At 45.4% G+C, this 20,028-nt stretch overlaps 1 protein-coding gene across 4 annotated transcripts in view; it reads left to right on the top strand.

The window, feature by feature from the left end:
• The first annotated feature begins 7,811 nt into the window (after nt 1-7,811).
• Nucleotides 7,812-20,028, top strand: part of FBXW8 (F-box and WD repeat domain containing 8) — a 120,624-nt gene continuing 108,407 nt past the window's right edge. For 3 of the 4 annotated variants that reach the window (XR_004032064.1, XR_004032065.1, XM_003274438.4), the window contains exon 1: nt 7,812-8,216. Coding sequence is in view for 2 of the 4 variants with exons in the window: in XM_003274438.4 (XP_003274486.3) it covers nt 7,899-8,216 (318 nt within the window). In the remaining 2 variants the exon portion in view is untranslated. The remainder of the gene's footprint in view (nt 8,217-20,028) is intronic. The other variant, XM_012510040.2, reaches the window with a different exon arrangement.

The following is a 20,028-nucleotide window of genomic DNA, read 5'->3' on the forward strand; positions in this document are numbered from 1 at the left end:
AGGACTTGAGCCGGGCATGGTGGCTCATGCCTGTAATCCCAGCACTTTGGGAGGCCGAGGCGGGCAGATCACCTGAGACCAGGAATTCGAGACCAGCCTGGCCAACATGGTGAAACCCAGACTCTACTAAAAATACAAAAATTAGCTAAGCCTGGTGATGGGCGCCTGTAATCCCAGCTACTCAGGAGGCTGAGGTAAGAGAGTGGCGTGAACCTGGGAGGCGGAGGTTGCAGTAAGCAGAGATTCCGCCACTGCACTCCAGCCTGGGTGACAGAGCAAGACTCCGTCTCAAAAAAAAAAAAAAAAAATTATCAGCCCTTGATGTGAGAGGTGAGGGAGAGCGAGAACTCAAGTTCTTGGCTGAAGCATCAACGTAGTGTCATCATGTGCTGAGATGGGAAAAACTTAGTTGGGGTGCAAAGACATAAGATGAGAGGAATAATTTGGAATTTAATAAATTAGGAGGGATGACTTGGAATAAAAAAAATAATTTTGAGGCCGGGCGTGGTGGCTCTCACCTGTAATCCCAGCACTTTGGGAGGCCAAGGTGAGTGGGTCACCTAAGGTCAGGAGTTGGAGACCAGCCTGACTAATATGGTGAAACCCCGTCTCTACTAAAAATACAAAATACAAAAATTAGCCAGGCATGGTGGCAGGCAACTGTAGTCCCAGCTACTCAGGAGGCTGAGACAGGAGAATTGCTTGAACCTGGGAGGCGGAGGTTGCAGTAAGCCGAGATCACGCCACTGCACTCCAGCCTGAGTGACAGAGTGAGACTCCATCTCAAAATAAATAAATAAATAAATAAATAAATAAATAAATAAATAAATAAAATAATTTTGATGTTCTTTGTTTCATAGGAGTGAGAGTTAAAGTCATGTTAATGACAAGAGTATCTTTGCTTCACGTGAGCCCGGACTAGGATGGCTTCACAAGCTTGCCCTGGTGCCTTGCCTCTTAAGTAGACAGGCAAGGAAATTGGCTCTTGCTGTCCCAGGGTCTGAGCTGGAGTCTGGGCACTTATCCTGGGGACGCAAACCATTGCCTCCTCCTTCGGCACCAGCAGTAACTGAGCAAAGTGTCTCTCATGAGCATCACGCTGGAAGTGAATTCTCAAGACAAATAAAAAGATGCGAGAGGTGAGAGAGAGCGAGAGACCCAAGGATGGAACCCGCTTTTTTCTCCAGGGGAGGGTAACACTTTCAGAGGGAAAGATTTTGGAACCAGACTGGAGAAATGAAAAGGGAAGGGGCTTTAATAAAAGCAAGAGGGGGTTGAGGAGAAAGAGAGGTGGGAAGAGAGTTGGGTCCATATGGGACAAGCTTCTTTTGAATGACTAAGTCTGTAAGTGGCAGCTGACGCTGAATCCCGTCTGTGCAGCATTTTTAAAAAATGGAATTATTGATGGGAAAGTTCTCAAGTACAAGGAAAATTTTTTTTTTTTTGCTACAGATCGTTTTTCTTTTATTTCAAGCCCAGTTTAAAAAAATTTTTTTGCTGAATTTTATATTTTGCTGATATGAAAGCATAAAACACATCTACAGCAAGGGATGCACCCAGGTAAGGCTGACATTCAGAATGGCCACTCACATCATTGCGATGTTTTGTTCATGTTTCTAAACAGTGTACTTAGAAATCATCACCATTTCTTATTTTCATTTTCATATTAATTTCCTGATGCTCGCACATTAGTGATCCCAAATGAGGTGTGATTCTTCAGTCTCTACTTACAAGAGGGGAGGAAGTAGCAATGTCAGTTGAAGGGAGTTTTGACTTAACTCATGGCTTATTCAAGAATAAACTACTGTTTGCTTGTTTGCTTTTCTTTTTCTTTTTTGAAATGGAGTCTCGCTCTATCACCCAGGCTAGAGTGCAGTGGCGCGATCTCGGCTCACTGCAACCTTCGCCTCCCAGATTCAAGCGATTCTCCTGCCTCAGTCTCCCAGAGTAGCTGGGCACAGGCATGCGCCATCACGCCTGGCTAATTTTGTATTTTTAGTAGAGACGGGGTTTCTCCATGTTGGTCAGGCTGGTCTCAAACTCCTGACCTCAGGTGATCCACCCACCTTGGCCTCCCAAGGTGCTGGGATTACACGCGTGAGCCACCGTGCCTGGCCGCTATTTTTTTTTTTTTTAAAGAGAGAGGATCTTTCTGTTGGAGTGTGGTGGCATGATCCAGCTCACTGCAACCTCAGACTCCTGGGCTCTAGGGATCCTCTTGCCTCAGTCTCCTGAGTAGCTAGGACTATAGGCATGTATCGCCATGCCTGGTTAATTGTAATTTTTTATATTTTGTAAAGATGGGGCCTCACTATGTTGCCCAGGCTGGTCTTGAAATCCTGGCCTCAAGCCATTCTCCCACCTCAGTCTCCCAAGGCATTGGGATTACAGGTATGAGCCACTGCACCCAGCTACTGGTTGCTTTGAAGGTTACTGAATGCAATGTGCGCTTTTAAATAAACACCTTTGTTTAAAAATGAAATTAGTTGCTAACAATGATAATTTTTCATAATTAAATATCAAGGCATTGAATTTTGGAAGATGTGGGCTAAGATGCAACAATTGAGTACAGGAGAGTAATATTGGCTTTGTGTGGCTGGGCGTGGTGCCTCACACCTGTAACCCCAGCACTTTGGGAGGCCAAGATGGGTGGATCACCTGAGGTCAGGAGTTCGAGACTAGCCTGGCCAACATGGTGAAACACCATCTCTACTAAAAATGCAAAAATTTAGCCAGGCATAGTGTCGAATGCCTATAATTCCAGCTACTCAGGAGGCTGAAGCAGGAGAATCTCTTGAACCCGGGAGGTGGAGGTTGCAGTGAGCTGAGATCATGCCATTGCACTCCAGCCTGGGCAACAGGAGCGAAACTCTGTCTCAAAAAAAAAAAAAAAAAAATTGGCTTTGTGCTGTACATGGACATCCATTCTCCAGTTTGTTACAGTCCACGCCTGGCCCATTTGTCCCACTTTTGTTTCCTGGGGTCATCTGTAGGCATTTGAGTCTGTGGTTACTGAAGTCCATCTGCTGTAGGCTGAATAATGGCCCCTCAAAAATATCCAAGTCCTAATCCGTGAAACCTCTGAATGTTACCTTAAATGGCAAAAGATTTTTGCAAATGTTGGCCAGGTATGCTGGCTTGCACCTGTAATCCCAGCACTTTGATAGACCAAGGCAGGCGGGTCACTTGAGGCCAAGAGTTCAAGACTAGCCTGGCCAACATGGTGAAACCCCGTCTCTACTAAAAATACAAAAAATTAGCTGGGCATGGTGGTAGACACCTGTAATCCCATCTACTCGGGAGGCTGAGGCATGAGAATTGCTTGAACCCGGGTGGTGGAGATTGCAGTGAGCTGGGATCGTGCCACTGCACTCCAGAGTGAGACTCTGTCTCAATAAAAAATAAAAATAAATAAAAATAATTTTTTTTGCCAATGTCACTAAATTAAGGATCTTGAGATGGGGAGGTTATCCTGGATTGCCAGGTGGGCCCTTAGTAATCACAAGTATCCTTCTAAGAGGGAGGCAGGCTGGGCATGGTGGCTCATGCCTGAAATCCCAGCAGCTCAGCAGGCTGAGGTGAGAAGATTGCTTGAGGCCAGGAGTCCGAGACCAGCCTGGACAACATAGCAAAACCCTGTCTCTACAAAAAAAATTTAAAAATTAGCAAGGCATGGTGGCATGGAAATCCTGGAAATCCAGGACATTGTAAACCCCTCCCAGCTCTCCCAAGAGCTGGAAATATGACTCCCTTAGGCCAATCAGATGGTCCTCCAGGAGAGTGGTTCTCAAACTGTGTTATGCATCAGAATTACAGGGAGGGATTGTTAAAAATAAAATTGCTGGGGTCGGACCCCTAGCGTTTCCAATTTAGTGGTCTGGGCTGAGAATTTGCATTCCAAACAAGCTCCCAGGTATTGCTGGTTCAGGGGCCACATTCTGAGAACCTCTGCTCGGGGAATTTGAATCCTAGGAAATGGAAGACAGGCAGTGATCCCATCCTACAGAGATGGTTCACGGTTCCCATGATGAAATCCCTGAATCTGACCTGGTTCTTGGCATTCCAAGGGTCTGGTTATTCCTCTTTTTGTTTAACTTGGTGAGCCATCCTCTGAGTTTAATTCCCTTTTTCTTAAGGTAGGAAGACTTGGTGTTTGTTGCTTGCAAACGAAGAACTTTAACAGATTGAGCTTGCAAAGTATACCCTCAATGTGATAAAAGATGGGGTCCTGTGGAATACAAGACTTACAGAGCACAGGTTAGATGCAATCTCTATCTGCCAAGACTGTATTAATATGGATCATAGACATCATTTATTAAAAGCCTACATTATGTTTTATGGATGCTAAGAGTTTTATAGGCATTTTATCAGCCTTACAGTTATTCTGAAAGAAAGATATTTCTAGCTTTACTTTACATTTGAGGAAGTGGAGGTCCAGGAATTTACTACTGGAAAGATATAAAATCAACATAAATATAGTCAGTGAATGGTAGGCAATACTAAAAAAAAAAGACAGTATTTTCCTTCCTCTTAGCATGCTTCTCTCTCTCTCTTTCATTTTCTCTGGGTGACTAATGGTCCCATTAGCCTGCCTGCACTGTCCCTGTAAAAATTCTTTTAAAGGGGCAACAGGAAACATTGATCTTGACCAGCATAACTGGGTGTTTAAAATTTTCCAGTTTGAGGCTAGGCTTGGGGGCTTATGCCTGTAATCCCCCGAGGTGGGAGGATCGCTTGAGGCCAGGAGTTCAAGACCAACCATATGACCAACTTCATCTCTACTAAAAACTTAAAAATTAGTCTGAGATAGTGGCATGCTCCTGCAGTTCCAGCTACTTGGGAGACTGAGGCAGGAGGATCACTTGAGCCCAGGAGTTCGAGGCTGCAGTGAGCTACGATCATGCCATTGCACTCCAGCCTGAGTGACAGAGACCCCATTTTTTTTTTTTAATTCCAGTTTGCTTTCTGTTTTAAGTGTTAGATGGTCCATAAAATCTAGAGATACAAGAAAAGTGATATTTGGCTTTTGGCTTGCAAGTAGATAATCAAAGCAAGTATGACCTTTGGATTTCACATGGAAGGCAAATGGGATGAATGGGATGCTAGCGGAATGGGGAAAAATTGGCTCGTTTTTATTTTTATTACAAATAATATTTATTGGCAGCAGCCACTGATGAGCAGCAGCCACGGTTCTGTGGTCTCCCATGTCTGTGGGTCTCAATGAGGGCCACAAGGTGAGGACCAAGAATGTGAGCAAGCACAGCCGCTGCTGCCACCGCAGGCACCCCACGGAGCACAGAAAGTTTGTGTGGGACATGATGTGAGAGGTGTGCGGCTTTGTTCCATATAAGTGATGCACCTTGGAATTGTTCAAGGTCTCCAAGAAAAAGTGGACTCTCAAATTCATCAAGAAGAGAGCGGGGACACACATCTACACCATAAGAAGTGAGAGGAGCTGGGCAATGTCTTGACCTCCAGGAAGTGAATGGCTGCCAAGAAGAACTGAGACTTCTTCCCCTTCTGTGTATAATAAAACCTTTACAGAAAAAAAAAAAGAGAATGCTTACTTGTATTGGATGCTTATGTTCCATCTTGCATCACGTGACTCATCTTTTACCTTAGTCATTGCTGTAGCAACTGGCTTTGTGCACGTGTAACTTGACAGTCATTCCTGTTAGCTGCACAGAATATCTCCTGCTTTTTGCCCCACAGCATCTCTGCTGCCTTGGTATGGAACATCCATGATAATCCATTTACTTATACCCAATCTAGAAGTGGGAGGTTGTTTAAGCTCCTTGGCTTAGCCTTTCTCTAGTAGGGGATCACAGTCACTGGACAAATGCTTTCCTCTTCTGGCTCTTATCTTTTGGGAGGACAATTTTGAGCTGTGTTCTAAGGCTTCTTAGAAGGTGCTAGTGGAATGAGCCTAAATTGCCACAGTAGGACCAACTCAAAGATGCTCTTTCTTTTTTTTTGTTTTTTTGAGACAGAGTCTCGCACTGTCGCCCAGGCTGGAGTGTAGTGGTGTGAGTATATGCCCAATCATATACTCTAATTTTCTACAGTGAATATTGTCCAAGCCTGGTTTCCCACAGTAAGCAAGCCTGAGCCCTAGGTTTGTAGGCAGCTAGTTTATTTACAGAAGTGATTCTAGAGAAGAGGCCTGAGAGACTAAGAAGAGTTAGACAAAGAATAAGGGACAGTTAATTGCAAGAGCATCTTTGAGCCTGGAGTGGTGGGTCTGTAACCCCAAAGTGTCTGTAACCCCAGCACTTTGGGAGGCCGAGGTGGGTGGATCACTTGAGGTCAGGAGTTCAAGACCAGTCTGGCCAACATGGTGAAACCCTGTCTCTACTAAAAATATAAAAAATTAGCCGGGCGTGGTGGTGGGTGCCTGTAGTCCCAGCTACTCAGGAGGCTGAGGCAGGAGAATGGCATGAACCCGGAAGGCGGAGCTTGCAGCGAGCCGAGATCGCGCCACTGCACTCCAGCCTGGGCAACAGAGCGAGACTCCATCTCAAAAACAAAACAAACAAAAAAAACCCATTTATTGAGCATGTATTAATCACCAGTCTCAAAGCTAAGAGTTGCCAATCTAGAAGGGAAGGGATATATATATATATATACATAAAAATAAAATTACAAATTGTGTTACGTATTATGATGAGAAGTACACGATGCTGTGAGAATGAATAACCGGGATACCTGATGTTTCTTGAGTGGAGTTTGGAAGATTAAGTGAAATGTGAGTTGAGATATGAAAGATGTGTAGGAGTTAACCAGGTCAAGGTGGGGGGACAACTTCCCTGCTGAGGGAATATCAGGTGCAAAGAAAACATTTTTAAGTGGAATGCCATTGTATGTCACTTTCTTTCCCATCTTAAAGCCCTTGGATTTCCTTCTGGAAATCTCTCTCCTAAGATTTGACCTTCCCTTGGCTGGTTTCTCTTTCAGGTTTTTTTATTTCCATAGGTTATTGGGAACAGGTGGTATTTGGTTACATAAGTAACTTCTTTAGTGGTGATTTGTGAGATTTTGGTGCACGCATCACCCGAGCAGTATACACTGAACCCAAGTTATAGTCTTTTATCCCTCCCCACCTTCCCACCCTCCCCTCGTCCCCCTCCCCTGTTCCAAAGTCCCATAAGTCATTCTTATGCCTTTGCATCCTCGTAGCTTAGCTCCCACTTATGAATGAGAACACACGATGTTTGGTTTTCCATTCCTGAGTTACTTCACTTAGAATAATCTCCAATCCCATCCGGGTTGCTACGAATGCCATGAATTCATTCCTTTTTTATGGCTGAGTAGTATTCCACCATATGCATATATCAGTTTCTTTATCCACCGTTGATTCTCTTTTAGATTTTAATTTAAATAACATCTTAGACTTTCACTATCAATCCTTACTCCCCTTACCTTACCTTATTTTGTTTTCTTCCTAATACCTATCACTGATTCAAATGTTCATATTTCTTTGTTTAAAGTCTCCCCACTTAAACGCATGCTCCAGGACGTCAGAGTTTTTGTTTTGTTTTGCAGATTTAAATGCTGATTTCTTGGTGCCTGGCATATAGTAGTTGCTGAATGAGTGTTTGTTGAATGAAGGAACAATGCTTAGCGGAAAGTCAGAGCTTAGCAAAAGTGATAGGCACGAGATCTGACGGGCTGAGGAGCAGCTGCGTAGACCTCCGCCTTGGGCGCCACAAGCCACACGCCGGACCACCACGTGCGTACAGGGGCAGCGCGGGGGGCGTGGCGGGGGCGTGGACGCCCACCCGGAACTCTAGAGCAGCGGCGGCAGTGGCTTCCGGCCGCGGCGGACACTTCCCTCAGAGGGACTGTCCCGTGGCACCCGGTGGAGCCGAGTAGAACGTGGAGCGCCGGGAGCGGCGAATATGGACGACTACAGCCTGGATGAGTTCCGTCGGCGCTGGCAGGAGGAGCTGGCGCAGGCCCAGGCGCCGAGGAAGCGGCGACGGCCCGAGGCTGCCGAGAGGCGGGCTCGGCGGCCGGAGGTGGGCTCCGGGTGCGGTGAACAGGCCTCGGGGGACCCGGCGCTGGCCCAGGGTCTCCTGGAGGGCGCGGGGAGGACCCCGGCGGCGCGGGCGACTCGGGCCGAGGGGCAGGACGTGGCGAGCCGCTCACGTTCTCCTCTGGCCCGCGAGGGCGCCAGGGGCGGGGAGCAGCTGGTGGACCAGCTCATCCGCGACCTGGTGAGTGGCCGTCGCCTCCCCCACGCCCCCCATACCTGCGCCGGCCCCGCCCCAGGACAAACCCTTGCAGTGATTTGGAGAGTAACTGTGTGCCACTAGTTGCCCGAGAAAATGAGTAGACGCACGAACACCGATGTTTGTGCGTGCATAGGGGTCTTTCTGGAAGCAGCGCTTCTCAGCCAGGGCGATTTTGTTCCCCCAGATGTGGCAGTGTCTGCAGACATTTTGGGGTGCCTCATCGGGGTGTATATGTGTGCCTGTTACTGGGCATCTAGTGGGTAGAGGCCAGAGATGCTCCTGAACATCCTACAATGTACAGGACACCACGCACAAAAAAATGATCCAGGCCAAAATATCAGTAAGTGTGGGGTTGAGAAATCCTGCTCTTGAAGGCCAAACTTTGAACAAACGTTGCCTTTGACAAGGAGGACCCAGGTAATGGATAGGAAGGAATTTTACCTTTGTATACTGTTTGCACTGTTTAATTTTTGTAACCGTGCACATATTCAAAAAAATTATCTCAGAAAAAAAGGAAGAAGAGGAGGAAGGAATCTCTTGGGCACTTTCATTAGGATAGAGTTTCTTATCTTTTTGTGGGGCGTGGATGCCTTGGAGAATCTGGAGGAAGCTGGGGACCCTCTGTCCGTTAAAAATAACCCCCTTAGGCCGGGCGCAGTGGCTCACGCCTGTAATCCCAGCACTTTGGGAGGCCGAGGCAGGTGGATCACGGGGTCAGCAGATCGAGACCACGGTGAAACCCTGTCTCTATTAAAAATACAAAAAAATTAGCTGGGCGCGGTGGCGGGCGCCTGTAGTCCCAGCTACTCGGGAGGCTGAGGCAGGAGAATGGCGTGAACCCGGGAGGCGGAGCTTGCAGTGAGCCGAGATCGCGCCACTGCACTCCAGCCTGGGCGACAGCGAGACTCCGTCTCAAAAAAAAAAAAAAAAAAAAAAAAAAACCCTTCAGAAAGTTGGGAAAATCAAGAACACCTGAAATGCATCCGTGGCTCCCAGGTTAACAGGACAAGGCTCCAGGTTCTAATGGTTTGATTTAAATTAGGCCCGAAGGAAATCCCTACAGCTTTCCAATTGGGAACCCACTTTTTTTTTTCTGTTTTTTTTTCTTCCTTTGTTTTCTGAGACAGAGTCTTGCTCTGTTGCCCAGGCTAGAGTGTACTGTTGCTCTCCCGGCCCACTGCAGCCTCAAACTGCCTGGCTCAAGCCATCCTCTTCCCTCAGCATCCCGCGTAGCTGGGACTACACACATGTGCCACCACACTCAGCTAATTTTTTGGTAGAGACAAGGTCTCCCTGTATTGCCCAGTCTGGTCTCAAACTCCTGGGCTCAAGTGATCCTCCCAATTGAGAATCTTTTTTTTTTTTTTTTTGAGAGGGAGTCTTGCTCTGTCGCCCAGGCTGGAGTTGCAGTGGCACGATCTCAGCTCACTGCAAGCTCCGCCTCCCAGGTTCACGCCATTCTCCTGCCTCAGCCTCCCCAGTAGCTGGGACTACATGCGTCCACCACCACTCCCGGCTAGTTTCTTTTTGTATTTTTAGTAGAGACGGGGTTTCACTGTGTTAGCCAGGATGGTCTCGATCTCCTGACCTCGTGATCCGCCCGCCTTGGCCTCCCGAAATGCTGGGATTACAGGCGTGAGCCACCGCACCCGGCCGAGAATAATTCTTTAAGTGGCAAGCTGTTTCAAGAAATAATGGCCTATTATTTTATGTAATATGTAGTTTACTCAAATAGCATTAATAGCTACTATTTGAGTTTTTAACCAAGTGTTTAGTCCTGTGCTCTGCCCTAATTCGAATATAACAATCCTGTGAGGTAGATTTTAACTCCTTTTACAAATGAAGAAACTCAGAGATTCTCTGTAACTTGCCCAGCATTACCCCGCTGATAGATTCTGGGCTTCGAATTTGGATCCAGGTCTTTCCAACTCCAAGTTTCACCACGTGAACTTGAGTTGGCGTAAGAATCACTCGAGGCTTGGTTATAATATAGGTTCTGGGCCCTCCCCAGACCTGCTAACTCCATCACCAGGGAAGGGGCCCTGAAATCTGATGACTGGGATGATCAGGCAAATTTAAGACATTATACTCTACCGTATAGCCTCCTTTGGGTTAAGGTCCTGATTCTCAAGGCTTTCCATTTGTAACACCTTAGAGGTATAGGCATTGATGCCAAAAATAGTAAAGAAGCAAATCAAGTACAGTTGACCTTTGAACAACGTGGGGGGTTAGGAGAACTGACCTCCTTGCAGTCAAAAATCTGCGTATAACTTTTGACTCCCAAAACTTAACTACGAATAGCCTACTGTTGACCAGAAGCCTTATAGATAAGTCAGTTAACACATATTTTGTATCTTCTGTGTGTTATATACGATAGCATTATAATAAAGTAAGCTAGAGGAGAAAGTGTCATTAAGAAAATTATAAGAGAAATTGTATTTACTATTCATGAAGTGAAAGTGGCTCATCACAAAGGCCGTCATTCTTACTGCCTTCATGCTGGGTAGGCTGCTGCTGCTGCTACGAAGGAGGGATTGGTCTTGCTGTCATAGTGGTGGCAGAGGTGCAAGGAGAGGCAGGCACATTTGATGCAACGTTTATGGAAAAAACCTGCATACAAGTGGACCCACGCAGTTGCAACCCGTGTTGTTCAAGGGTCTGTTGTATTCTGAAAATAGAAGGGACCTGCATACTGGAGAATCTGGAAGGTACATCCAAATCTGTTTCATGTTGTTGGAAAAGGCCTTCCCTATCTTCCTGGAATTCATTTCCCTGGTCTCCTCTGCCCCCTTCAGAATCACCACATTAGGTACTACTAGGTTCTCTATGAGTAGCATACAACTTTTGGGGCACCTCTAATTTTAAAGAGGACTTTGTAGGCCAGGTGTGGAGGTACACACCTGTAATCCCAGCACTTGGAGGCCAAGCCAGGAGGATTGCTTGAGCCCAGGAGTTCAAGACCAGCCCGGGCAACATAGTGAAACCCCGGTTCTACAAAAAATTTAAAAAATTTAGCTAGGTGTGGTGGTGCACCCCTTTAGTTCTAGCTACTTGGGAGGCTGAAGTGGGAGGATCGCTTGAACTCAGGAGGCCGAGGCTGCGGCTGCAGCAAGCCATGATTGCACCACTGCACTCCAGCCTGGGTGACACAGCAAGACCCTGTCAAAAACAGGCAAAAAACAAACTTTGTGGCTGGGCAAGGTGGCTCATGCCTGTAATCCTAGCACTTTGGGAGGCTAAGGTGGGTGGATGGATCTCTTGAGCTCAGGAGCTCAAAACCAACCTGGGCAACATAGAGAAACCCCATGTCTATACAAAAATTGGCCAGGCGTGGTGGCATGTTCCTGTAGTCCTTACTACTTGAGAGGCTGATGTGGGAGGATTGATTGAGGCCAGGAGGTCGAGGATGCAGTGAGCCGGGATCACACCACTGCACTCCGGCCTGGGTGACAGAGCAAAACTCTGTCTCAAAAAAAAAAAAAGGCTGGGCCTGGTGGCTCACACCTGTAATCCCAGCACTTTGGGAGGCTGAGGTGGGCAGATTACCTGAGGTCAGGAGTTCGAGACCAGCCTAACCAACAAGGAGAAACCCTGTCTCTACTAAAAATACAAAATTAGCCAGGCGTGGTGGCAGGCACCTGTAATCCCAGCTACTTGGGAGGCTGAGGCAGGAGAATCGCTTGAACCCAGGAGGCGGAGGTTGTGGTGAGCCGAGATCGTGCCATTGCACTCCAGCCTGGGCAACAAGAGCAAAATTCCATCTCAAAAAATAAAAAATGAAAAAAAGACTTTGCAATCATCAGTAACACTGCTATAAAGTTATAATTCATTGTGTACGTAGACTGTCTCCTTGGTACTGTCTTAAGGGTTTAGAGACATTATCGCCTTCATTTCTCCCAACAACTCTCTCCAGTGGCTATTTTCAACTAATTTGTAGATGAGCATTAGGAAAGTAACTGATTTTAAGATAATAAACCTACTCCTCTCCAGGCTGATAAATGATGACAAGGTTTATGGAAAAGGCTTGGATTCCTGTGTCAGTGGTTGCAAGCCCCAGAGCCCACAGGGCTAAGGCAGGTAATGCACGTAAGTGAGGTAGGCTGGGTGTTGCACATTAGGTCCTTTCTCCCAGCTCATCAGGTGTTTTTTATGTGTTCTGGTCATAGCTTTATAATTTGTTTCATAGTGGCAGCTGTTCTTTTTGTCACAAACATGTATCGTAGGAATTGTCTTTAAACATGGCCATCTCGGTCTTGTTTTCCCACTTTTAAAAGTTTTTAAGCTCAAACTATGTATTGACCTATACGAGGCCTAAATGCACAGCTTGATGAATTTTCAAGTGTACACATCCATGTAAGCAGCAGCCAGGTCACAGGACAGCATCACCAGCATGTCAGAACCACCTCCCCTGCCCTGTGTTCCCTTCCACCCAAGGGTAACCACTCACGTGACTACTTTTTTTTTTTTTTTTTTTGGAGACAGAGTCTTGCCCTGTAACCTAGGCTGGAGTGCAGTGGCATGATCTTGGCTCACTGCATCCCCCACTTCCCAGGTTCAAGTGATTCTTGTGCCTCAGTCTCCTGAGTAGCTGTGACTACAGGCATGCACCACCACGGCCTGCTAATTTTTGTATTTTTAGTAGAGATGGGGTGTCACTGTGTTGGCCAGGCTGGTTTTGAACTCCTGGCCTCATGTGATCTGCCCGCCTCGGCCTCCCAAAGTGCTGGAACTACAGGTGTGAGCCTGCATGCCTGGCCTCACCTGACTTCTAACACCACATTTAGTTTGTCTGTTTTTGAACTGTATATTAAGTGGAGTCAAACAGCACATACTCATGTGTCTGAGTTCTCGTGTATGGCATTATCTGTGAGATTGATCCCTATGAATATGCCACATCTTATCTACTGTTGATGGGAATTATTGCTAGTTTGTTGATAGCCAGTTTGGGACTCTCAGAAATAGTGCCACCATAAATGTTTTGTACATCTTCTGGAAAATGTGTCCACATTTTTCCTGAGTATTCATTTGGGAGTGGAATTGGTGAGTCATAAGGTATGCCTTGGTAGATACTGACAGTTTTCCAAAGTGGTTGTACTGGTTTTCTCACTTTTGATAATAACTTGTGTATGTGGAATATAGTATTTCACTTTCTTCTTTACTATAAATCAACACCCAACTGAGATGACATGACAGCAGAACTTGACCCCAGCATGGGCAAGATGATAAAGACACATTGGGAAATATATACCATGGCTGGGGTCAGGGTAGTAGCCACTGCCCCCATTAGCTGGTTGTTGCCCTGTAGGAATGTGGTCCCAGTGTTGTAAGGTCTTTAGATTTTTTTTAAAATTGGGAATATGTATTTTTATGTGGACTCTTTCAGTTTTTTCTGCATGAGAAAACCATCCAAGCTGGGCATGGTGGCACATGCCTCTACTCCCAGCTGCTGGGGGAGTTGAGGCAGGAGGATCACCTTAGCCCAGGAGTTTGAGACCAGCCTGGGCAAAATAGATTCTGTCTCACTCAAAAACCACCATCCAAAACTTTGGCTTAAAACAACCACGATTTAGCTCACCATTTTGCAGGGTGGCAGCTTGGGCTGGGCGTGGGTGAGCTCACTCGTGTGTCTGAGGTTAGCTGTGTCACCTAGGCTGCTCTGCTTCTAGGGGTTGGCTAATTGTGCATGTGTGTGTGTGTGTGTGAGAGAGAGAGAGAAAGAGGTGTGTACTGGGTTATGAGTCATCATACAGCAGCTTAGCTTAGCCCCAAGCGGGCATTCTGAGAATTACAAGAGCAGCAAGAGGGCGAGCCCCAACGGCCAGATGCAATGGTGCTTTTGAAGTCTGCATAGGTCATGTTTGTTATTGTCATGTGGCCAAGTCCAAAGTTAGTGTGGATTTACCCAAGTGCTTGGATACAGACAGACATGAACAAATTTGGGGCCCTCACTATGCCAGTCTACCTCAAAAGCTCTTCCAATTTTTAATTGTTAGTAACTAATAAAAAATTAATAAAATTTTAGGTGCTAACATTGCAGGTTAAACAAAACCTGTCAGTGGGCTAGATCTGCCTTGGGTCACCATTTTAACATCTTTGCCTTGTGCCTTCCCAAGAATCCTTGCTTGATCCATGGGTGGCTCCTGAAAGGAAGAGTTAGTTCCATTTGAGACTCCCCAGAATTTTTAACAGAAGCTGATCCAGTTGACATGAATGGGAAATAAAATCTGGTACTACCTTCTTACACTTCCTCCCTGCCCCCATGTCTTCTCCAACCTTTGGCACACTTTCATTAGTGCACCCTGTTGTATTTCTGGTGCAGTCTCCTCCACTTCAGAGTCTTCAGTATCCATCAGTAGAGAGAGAACAACTAATAAGTTAGCAATCAAGAGTGAAGTTGCCTTTGGATGGGTAGGTGAGCAGTGCTGCCTTGGAGTGTCATCTGGCTAGTATAGGCCAGAACCTCTGATGGGCAAGCAAAGCTGACATGAAAACGCAGGACTCAGCTGGGCGTGGTGGCTCATGCCTGTAATCCCAGCACTTTGGGAGGCCGAGGTGGGCGGATCACGAGGTCAGGAGATCAAGACCATCCTGGCTAAGATGGTGAAACCCTGTCTGTACTAAAAAATACAATAATTAGCCAGGCGTGGTGGCACGCGCCTGTAGTCCCAGCTACTGGGGAGGCTGAGGCAGGAGAATTGCTTGAACCCAGGAAGCAGAGGTTGCAGTGAGCCGAGATGGCGCCACTGCACTCCAGCCTGGGTGACGGAGCAAGACTCCGCCTCAAAAAACAAATAACAACAACAACAATAAACGCAGGACTCCTCCCAAGCCTCATGTTTTATGAAGCTTTTAGTAATAGCACTTAGCAGCCATCTCTTTTTAGGCGATGAGTTGGGAATACCTCAATTGGCACTTGATACAGTTCTTAGTATAAGTAAACTAGCGAAAGAACACATCCCTGGTCAGAATTTCAGAGGCAGTAGGCACTTTCTCTGTTGTCTTCTCCTCTGTTCATAAACTCAGGCTTCTTGGAGACAGTGGATATACATGAGTATAACTGAAAGTGTGCTGCTTTCTTCAGTGGAGTGGCTGTGATACCAGCTTGCTTGGGCTCCATTTTTATTTAGGTGGTGTATCAGGACTGTGGGCTGCAGGCAGCAAGCACCCAACCCAAACTGGCTTAAAAACCCAAACTGGAATCTATTGATTCCGGCAACTGAAAATTCCAGGTGGTAGTGTTTGTTCTGGGTGCTTACCTAAGGTAAGTAGGATTCGCCTTCTCTTAATCCTGCTTTCCTTTTGTTGGCTTTATTCACAGACAGGCTCTCCTCTTGGGGAAAAATGGCTACCAGCAACTCTAGTCTTCTATCTGCTTAGCAACTCAGGGGAAAGAGAGCAGCAAGTCATGACCCTAAATTCCCATTGGTGCAAACTGGGTCATGTGTCCACCTTTCAGCCAATCACTAATTCAAATTGTCCAGACTTGAATCCATTGCCCGTTCCTGAAGATGAAGGTGAGGTCAGCTCCGCCTAAATCGTGTTGACTAAGAGTGGGAGTGGGATGGTTTCCTAAAGAGAGGAAGTGGATGTTGGGCAGGAAAAAACAGCAATAACTGATATCCACTTTAGGTGGGTGTGTGACGCAGCACTAACTCTGAGAATACGGTAGTCCCACCTTATCCACTGGAGATACATTTCAAGACCCCCGGTGGGTGCCTGAAAATGCAGATAGTACTGAACCCTATGTATGCCATATTTTTTTTCCTATGCACACAGACCAATGATAAAGTTTATAAACAAGGCACAGTAAGAGATTAACAGCAACAACAAAATGGAACAATTACAACAGTATACTATAATAAATGTTATATGAATGTGGGCTCTCATAATACTGTACTGTAGGTAACTGATGCTATGGAAAGCAAAACCGTGGATAAGGGGGGATGACTGTGTTTTCTGTTCGTCCAGCATATATTCATTGATCAGCTCGGTGCCGGGGAATCAGCAGTAAACAGAATGGCTCCTTGTCCTCAGAGAGCCTAAATTCTTGTTTCTTTTAACTAAAAGAATGACATTAATGGAGTCAGGACAGTCTTGGCTATGGGGCCGGGCTCTGCAGTCAAGTAGACCTGAGTTCAGATTCAGGCTCTGCTGTTATCAGTTCGCCTTGGGCAAGTTAATTTACCCTGCCTTAGCTGTCAAATGATGATGATGATGTTAGTACCTATCTCGTGAAGAGGCAATGAAATAGGCATGGAACTTAGCACTGAGCCTGGAGTACAGTAAGGGCCCAATAAATGTAAGCTGGTGCCATTATCATTAGTACTCAGAGTTTGCTATGCTGTTTTACTTCTTCTTTACTGAAACTTATCACCGATAAGCCCTTAGCTTCCGCCTCTTGTGAATCCCTGGAGGGCAGGATCTGTTGCCTTACTATTCTAACTCCACCTGCCTTACTAGTACAGTAGGGGCCCTATCTACATTTGTTGAGTTGAAATAATGTGGGCGAAATTGCTGCTTCTGACTGCGACTTTATAAAGGCTCTATGATTGTTAGAACCCTTGAACATTCAAAGCATCCTTCCAGGTTAAGATACGGAGTTTTAGGTCTGCTGAAAGTTTTAATACTGCTGGCCAGTATTTATCACTCACTATGTCAATGTTTAACCTGTCAGATCCTGCATCTGTGTTGCCAACAAGATAGATTTGATGGCTTAACCTTCTTCTGTTTTTAAGTTAAACACAAATAAGTAAGCTCCCTAATGTGAACACTTTTCTTCTGGCTAATACGCAGTGAGACAGCAAACCAAACCAAATGTGTACACATGAATTGACTTCTCTGGAATAACTTCCTTTCCTCTTTCCTGTTCTTTGCCTGCCTTTTAAAGCTCAGCTTGAGTTCTGTCTCCTGTGTTAATTCTTCCATGATTTCTCCAGCCCAAATTTCTCCCTTTCCCCCAACTAAAAAGTTCTTATCCTCAGTGCTGTTCATTTTTTCATGTTATTCATGAATTAGCAGGCCTCTACTTACGAACCTTTTGAAATGATTCCTGTGTATACTAGAACAACTTGTGACCTACATGCGGTCTTTGTTGGAAGGGTCTGCTGCTTGAAGCAGCGCGGGTTTCATTCGTATCCCACAAATATTTATTAAGTGTCTTCTTAGTACCAGCCACTGTTCCAGGCACTGAGAATATAGCATTGAACAAGATAGAAAAAAGCCTGTGCCCTTGTATAACTTACATTCTGGGGAAGAGTGAGTTAGACAATGGATAAATAATTGTCAGGTAATAAATGTTCTGGAGAAAAAATAAGCAGACGGGATAGAGTGTGTCTGTCAGGGGAGGGGCTGTAATTTTAAATAGTGCTGTCCAACAGGGTCTTTCTGGGAAGGTCACATTTCATGGAGAACCTAAAGGAGGTGAGGAGTGAACATACAGAGATCTGGGGGAGGGGATTCTAGGCCACGATGGGCAAGTGCAAAGGTTCTGTGGTGGCCAGGACCCGCACTTAGTTGAATGCTCTGTTGCCTTGATCATTTGTAATGATCTTGATCATTTTTGACCAACAGGCCCCCCAAATTCTATAGCCAATCCTGATGGTGGGAATGTGCCTGCAGTGTTTGGGACTCTTAATGTGAACATCTTCACTCTTTTCACAAACAAACCCACACCCACTGTGGTACCCCTCTGGGACCTGAAGCTTCTCCTCTTCCTGTCTTCTCTCCTTGCCATGTCCTAAAGCTCAGATCCCAGTTTAGACTAAAAGGGGGCTCAAAGCAGAGGCCCAGCCCATTTTGCTTCACACCACCCTCCTTCACCAGCACACACAGCCTCCTGGGATTTCCCCCAGCACTTGCCCTTCTTTAGATTGGCATCTTCTACCTTCTTTCCTTGCCAGAGTCCCCAGGGGAGTGAGAATATGTCTTGAAGCTGGAAAGCCTATTCTCGTAAAAAAGGGATAAATCAAATTCCATGGATATTTATTGTGCATCTACTGTGTGCAAGGCACTGAGCTGGTTAGATTCTGTAGTATTATAGTTCACTTATATCACCCGCACATGTGATCAACAAATATTTATTGAATACCTTTTGCTCTTCCTCATAGCTAGGCATGGGGATTAGGTTAAATGTTAAGAGATAAATTTTTTTTTGTGGACTGCTTGGAAGCTTAGCCACTCTTTATAGCATTGTTTGTTTGAAGAAATGATTTCCAATTTCTATATAGTTGACTTACTAATGAACTTTGGAGTACCTTAGGGGACGATCTATATTGCCCGTTGTAGTCTCCTATATTTCATTTTACATGACAATGACTTACCTCTATAGAACATTTTAGCTCTTTGAGTGTAGACCATTTCTTATATACTTGCTAACAGCACCTCCCTCCCCCTAGCACCTGGTGTGGCCCTGAATTTAGATGGTATTTTGAACATAAGTTACCTTACTTTAAAAATGTGTTGCTTTTCTATGTCTGTGAAAATATCATGTGCTCACTGTAGAAATATTTAGGAAATTCAGAAGAATAGAAGAAAATAAAAATCTTTAGTAATATAATTGCTTAGAGGCTACCATTGTTAACATTTTGGTGTATTTCTGACTTTTTTTTTTTTTGAGACAGGCTCTCTCTTGCTTTTGCCTAGGCTGGAGTGCAGTGGTGTGATCATGGCTCTGTAGCCTCGACCTGCCAAACTCAAGCTATCCTCCCACCTCAGCCTCCTAAGTAGCTGGAACTACAGGTGCACGCCACCACACCTGGCTCATTTTATTTTTTCTAGAGACAATGTCTCACTATGTTACCTGGGCTGGTCTTGAACTCCTGGCCCCTAATAATCTGTCCATCTCGATCACCCAAAGTGTCGGGATTACAGATGTGAGCCACTGTGCCTGGCCTATTTCTGACTTTTTTTTCTTTTTGTATATAAGAATATATATTTCGAGACAAATTGTGGATTATAAATGGATGCTTATTTATCTTGACTGCCTTTCAGATCTTTTTCCCCCAGCCAACCAGTGTTTTTCTTCTCAAAGAAGACACAGGTGAAACTGAAACTCATCTATGTCTTCTGATTGAGATTGTGTGGGTCTACTCCACTTAGCTTTTGCAGCACGTGGAAAGTCGAGATAAACGCCTATAGAAACCAGTCTCTTTTCAGTCATAGATTCAGTAAAAATGTTTTCGCAAATCTCTTCTTTGAACTCAAGGTGCTTTTCTCAGTTTCTTAAACCACCACCCAGAGAGATCTTTCATGTTCTCTTTGCCCTGGAGATGTACATTGGGAACAAAAACCTTAAGTCGGTTTCTTCACTTTTTACTGCTTTGCCTCTTAGTAATTATCTGTTCTTCTATTAAACAAGAGAAGACAGATTAAATTTCTAACAGTAAGGCACAAAACCAATCCATTTACAGAATTAGTCTTACATTAGCACATAGGAATACAAATCAGCCTCCCTGGGGATGGATCTCTTTGCAATTTCTCTCAGCATTTTTGGAGTAAGTCCAGTAGACTTTGGGAAAATCTAGTATTCACTGACTTTAAATTAAACAAGTAATATGACCCCTTTGAGTGTGTGTTTGTGTGTGTTTTTTTCCTTGACAAGGAAAGAGGGGATGGATAGATTTTTATATCTGCCTATGATGTAGGGTTGTATTCTCAACTTTTAGTGTGCATGAGGATCGGCTGAGAAAGAGGTGCTTGAGGCCAGGTGCAGTGGCTCACGCCTGTAATCCCAGCACTCTGAGAGGCCAAGGCAGCTGGAGGCCGAGAGTTCGAGATCAGCCTGGCCAACGTGACA

The sequence above is a fragment of the Nomascus leucogenys genome, chromosome 10 (assembly GCF_006542625.1).
Source record: "Nomascus leucogenys isolate Asia chromosome 10, Asia_NLE_v1, whole genome shotgun sequence".
Taxonomy (NCBI): Eukaryota; Metazoa; Chordata; class Mammalia; order Primates; family Hylobatidae; genus Nomascus; species Nomascus leucogenys.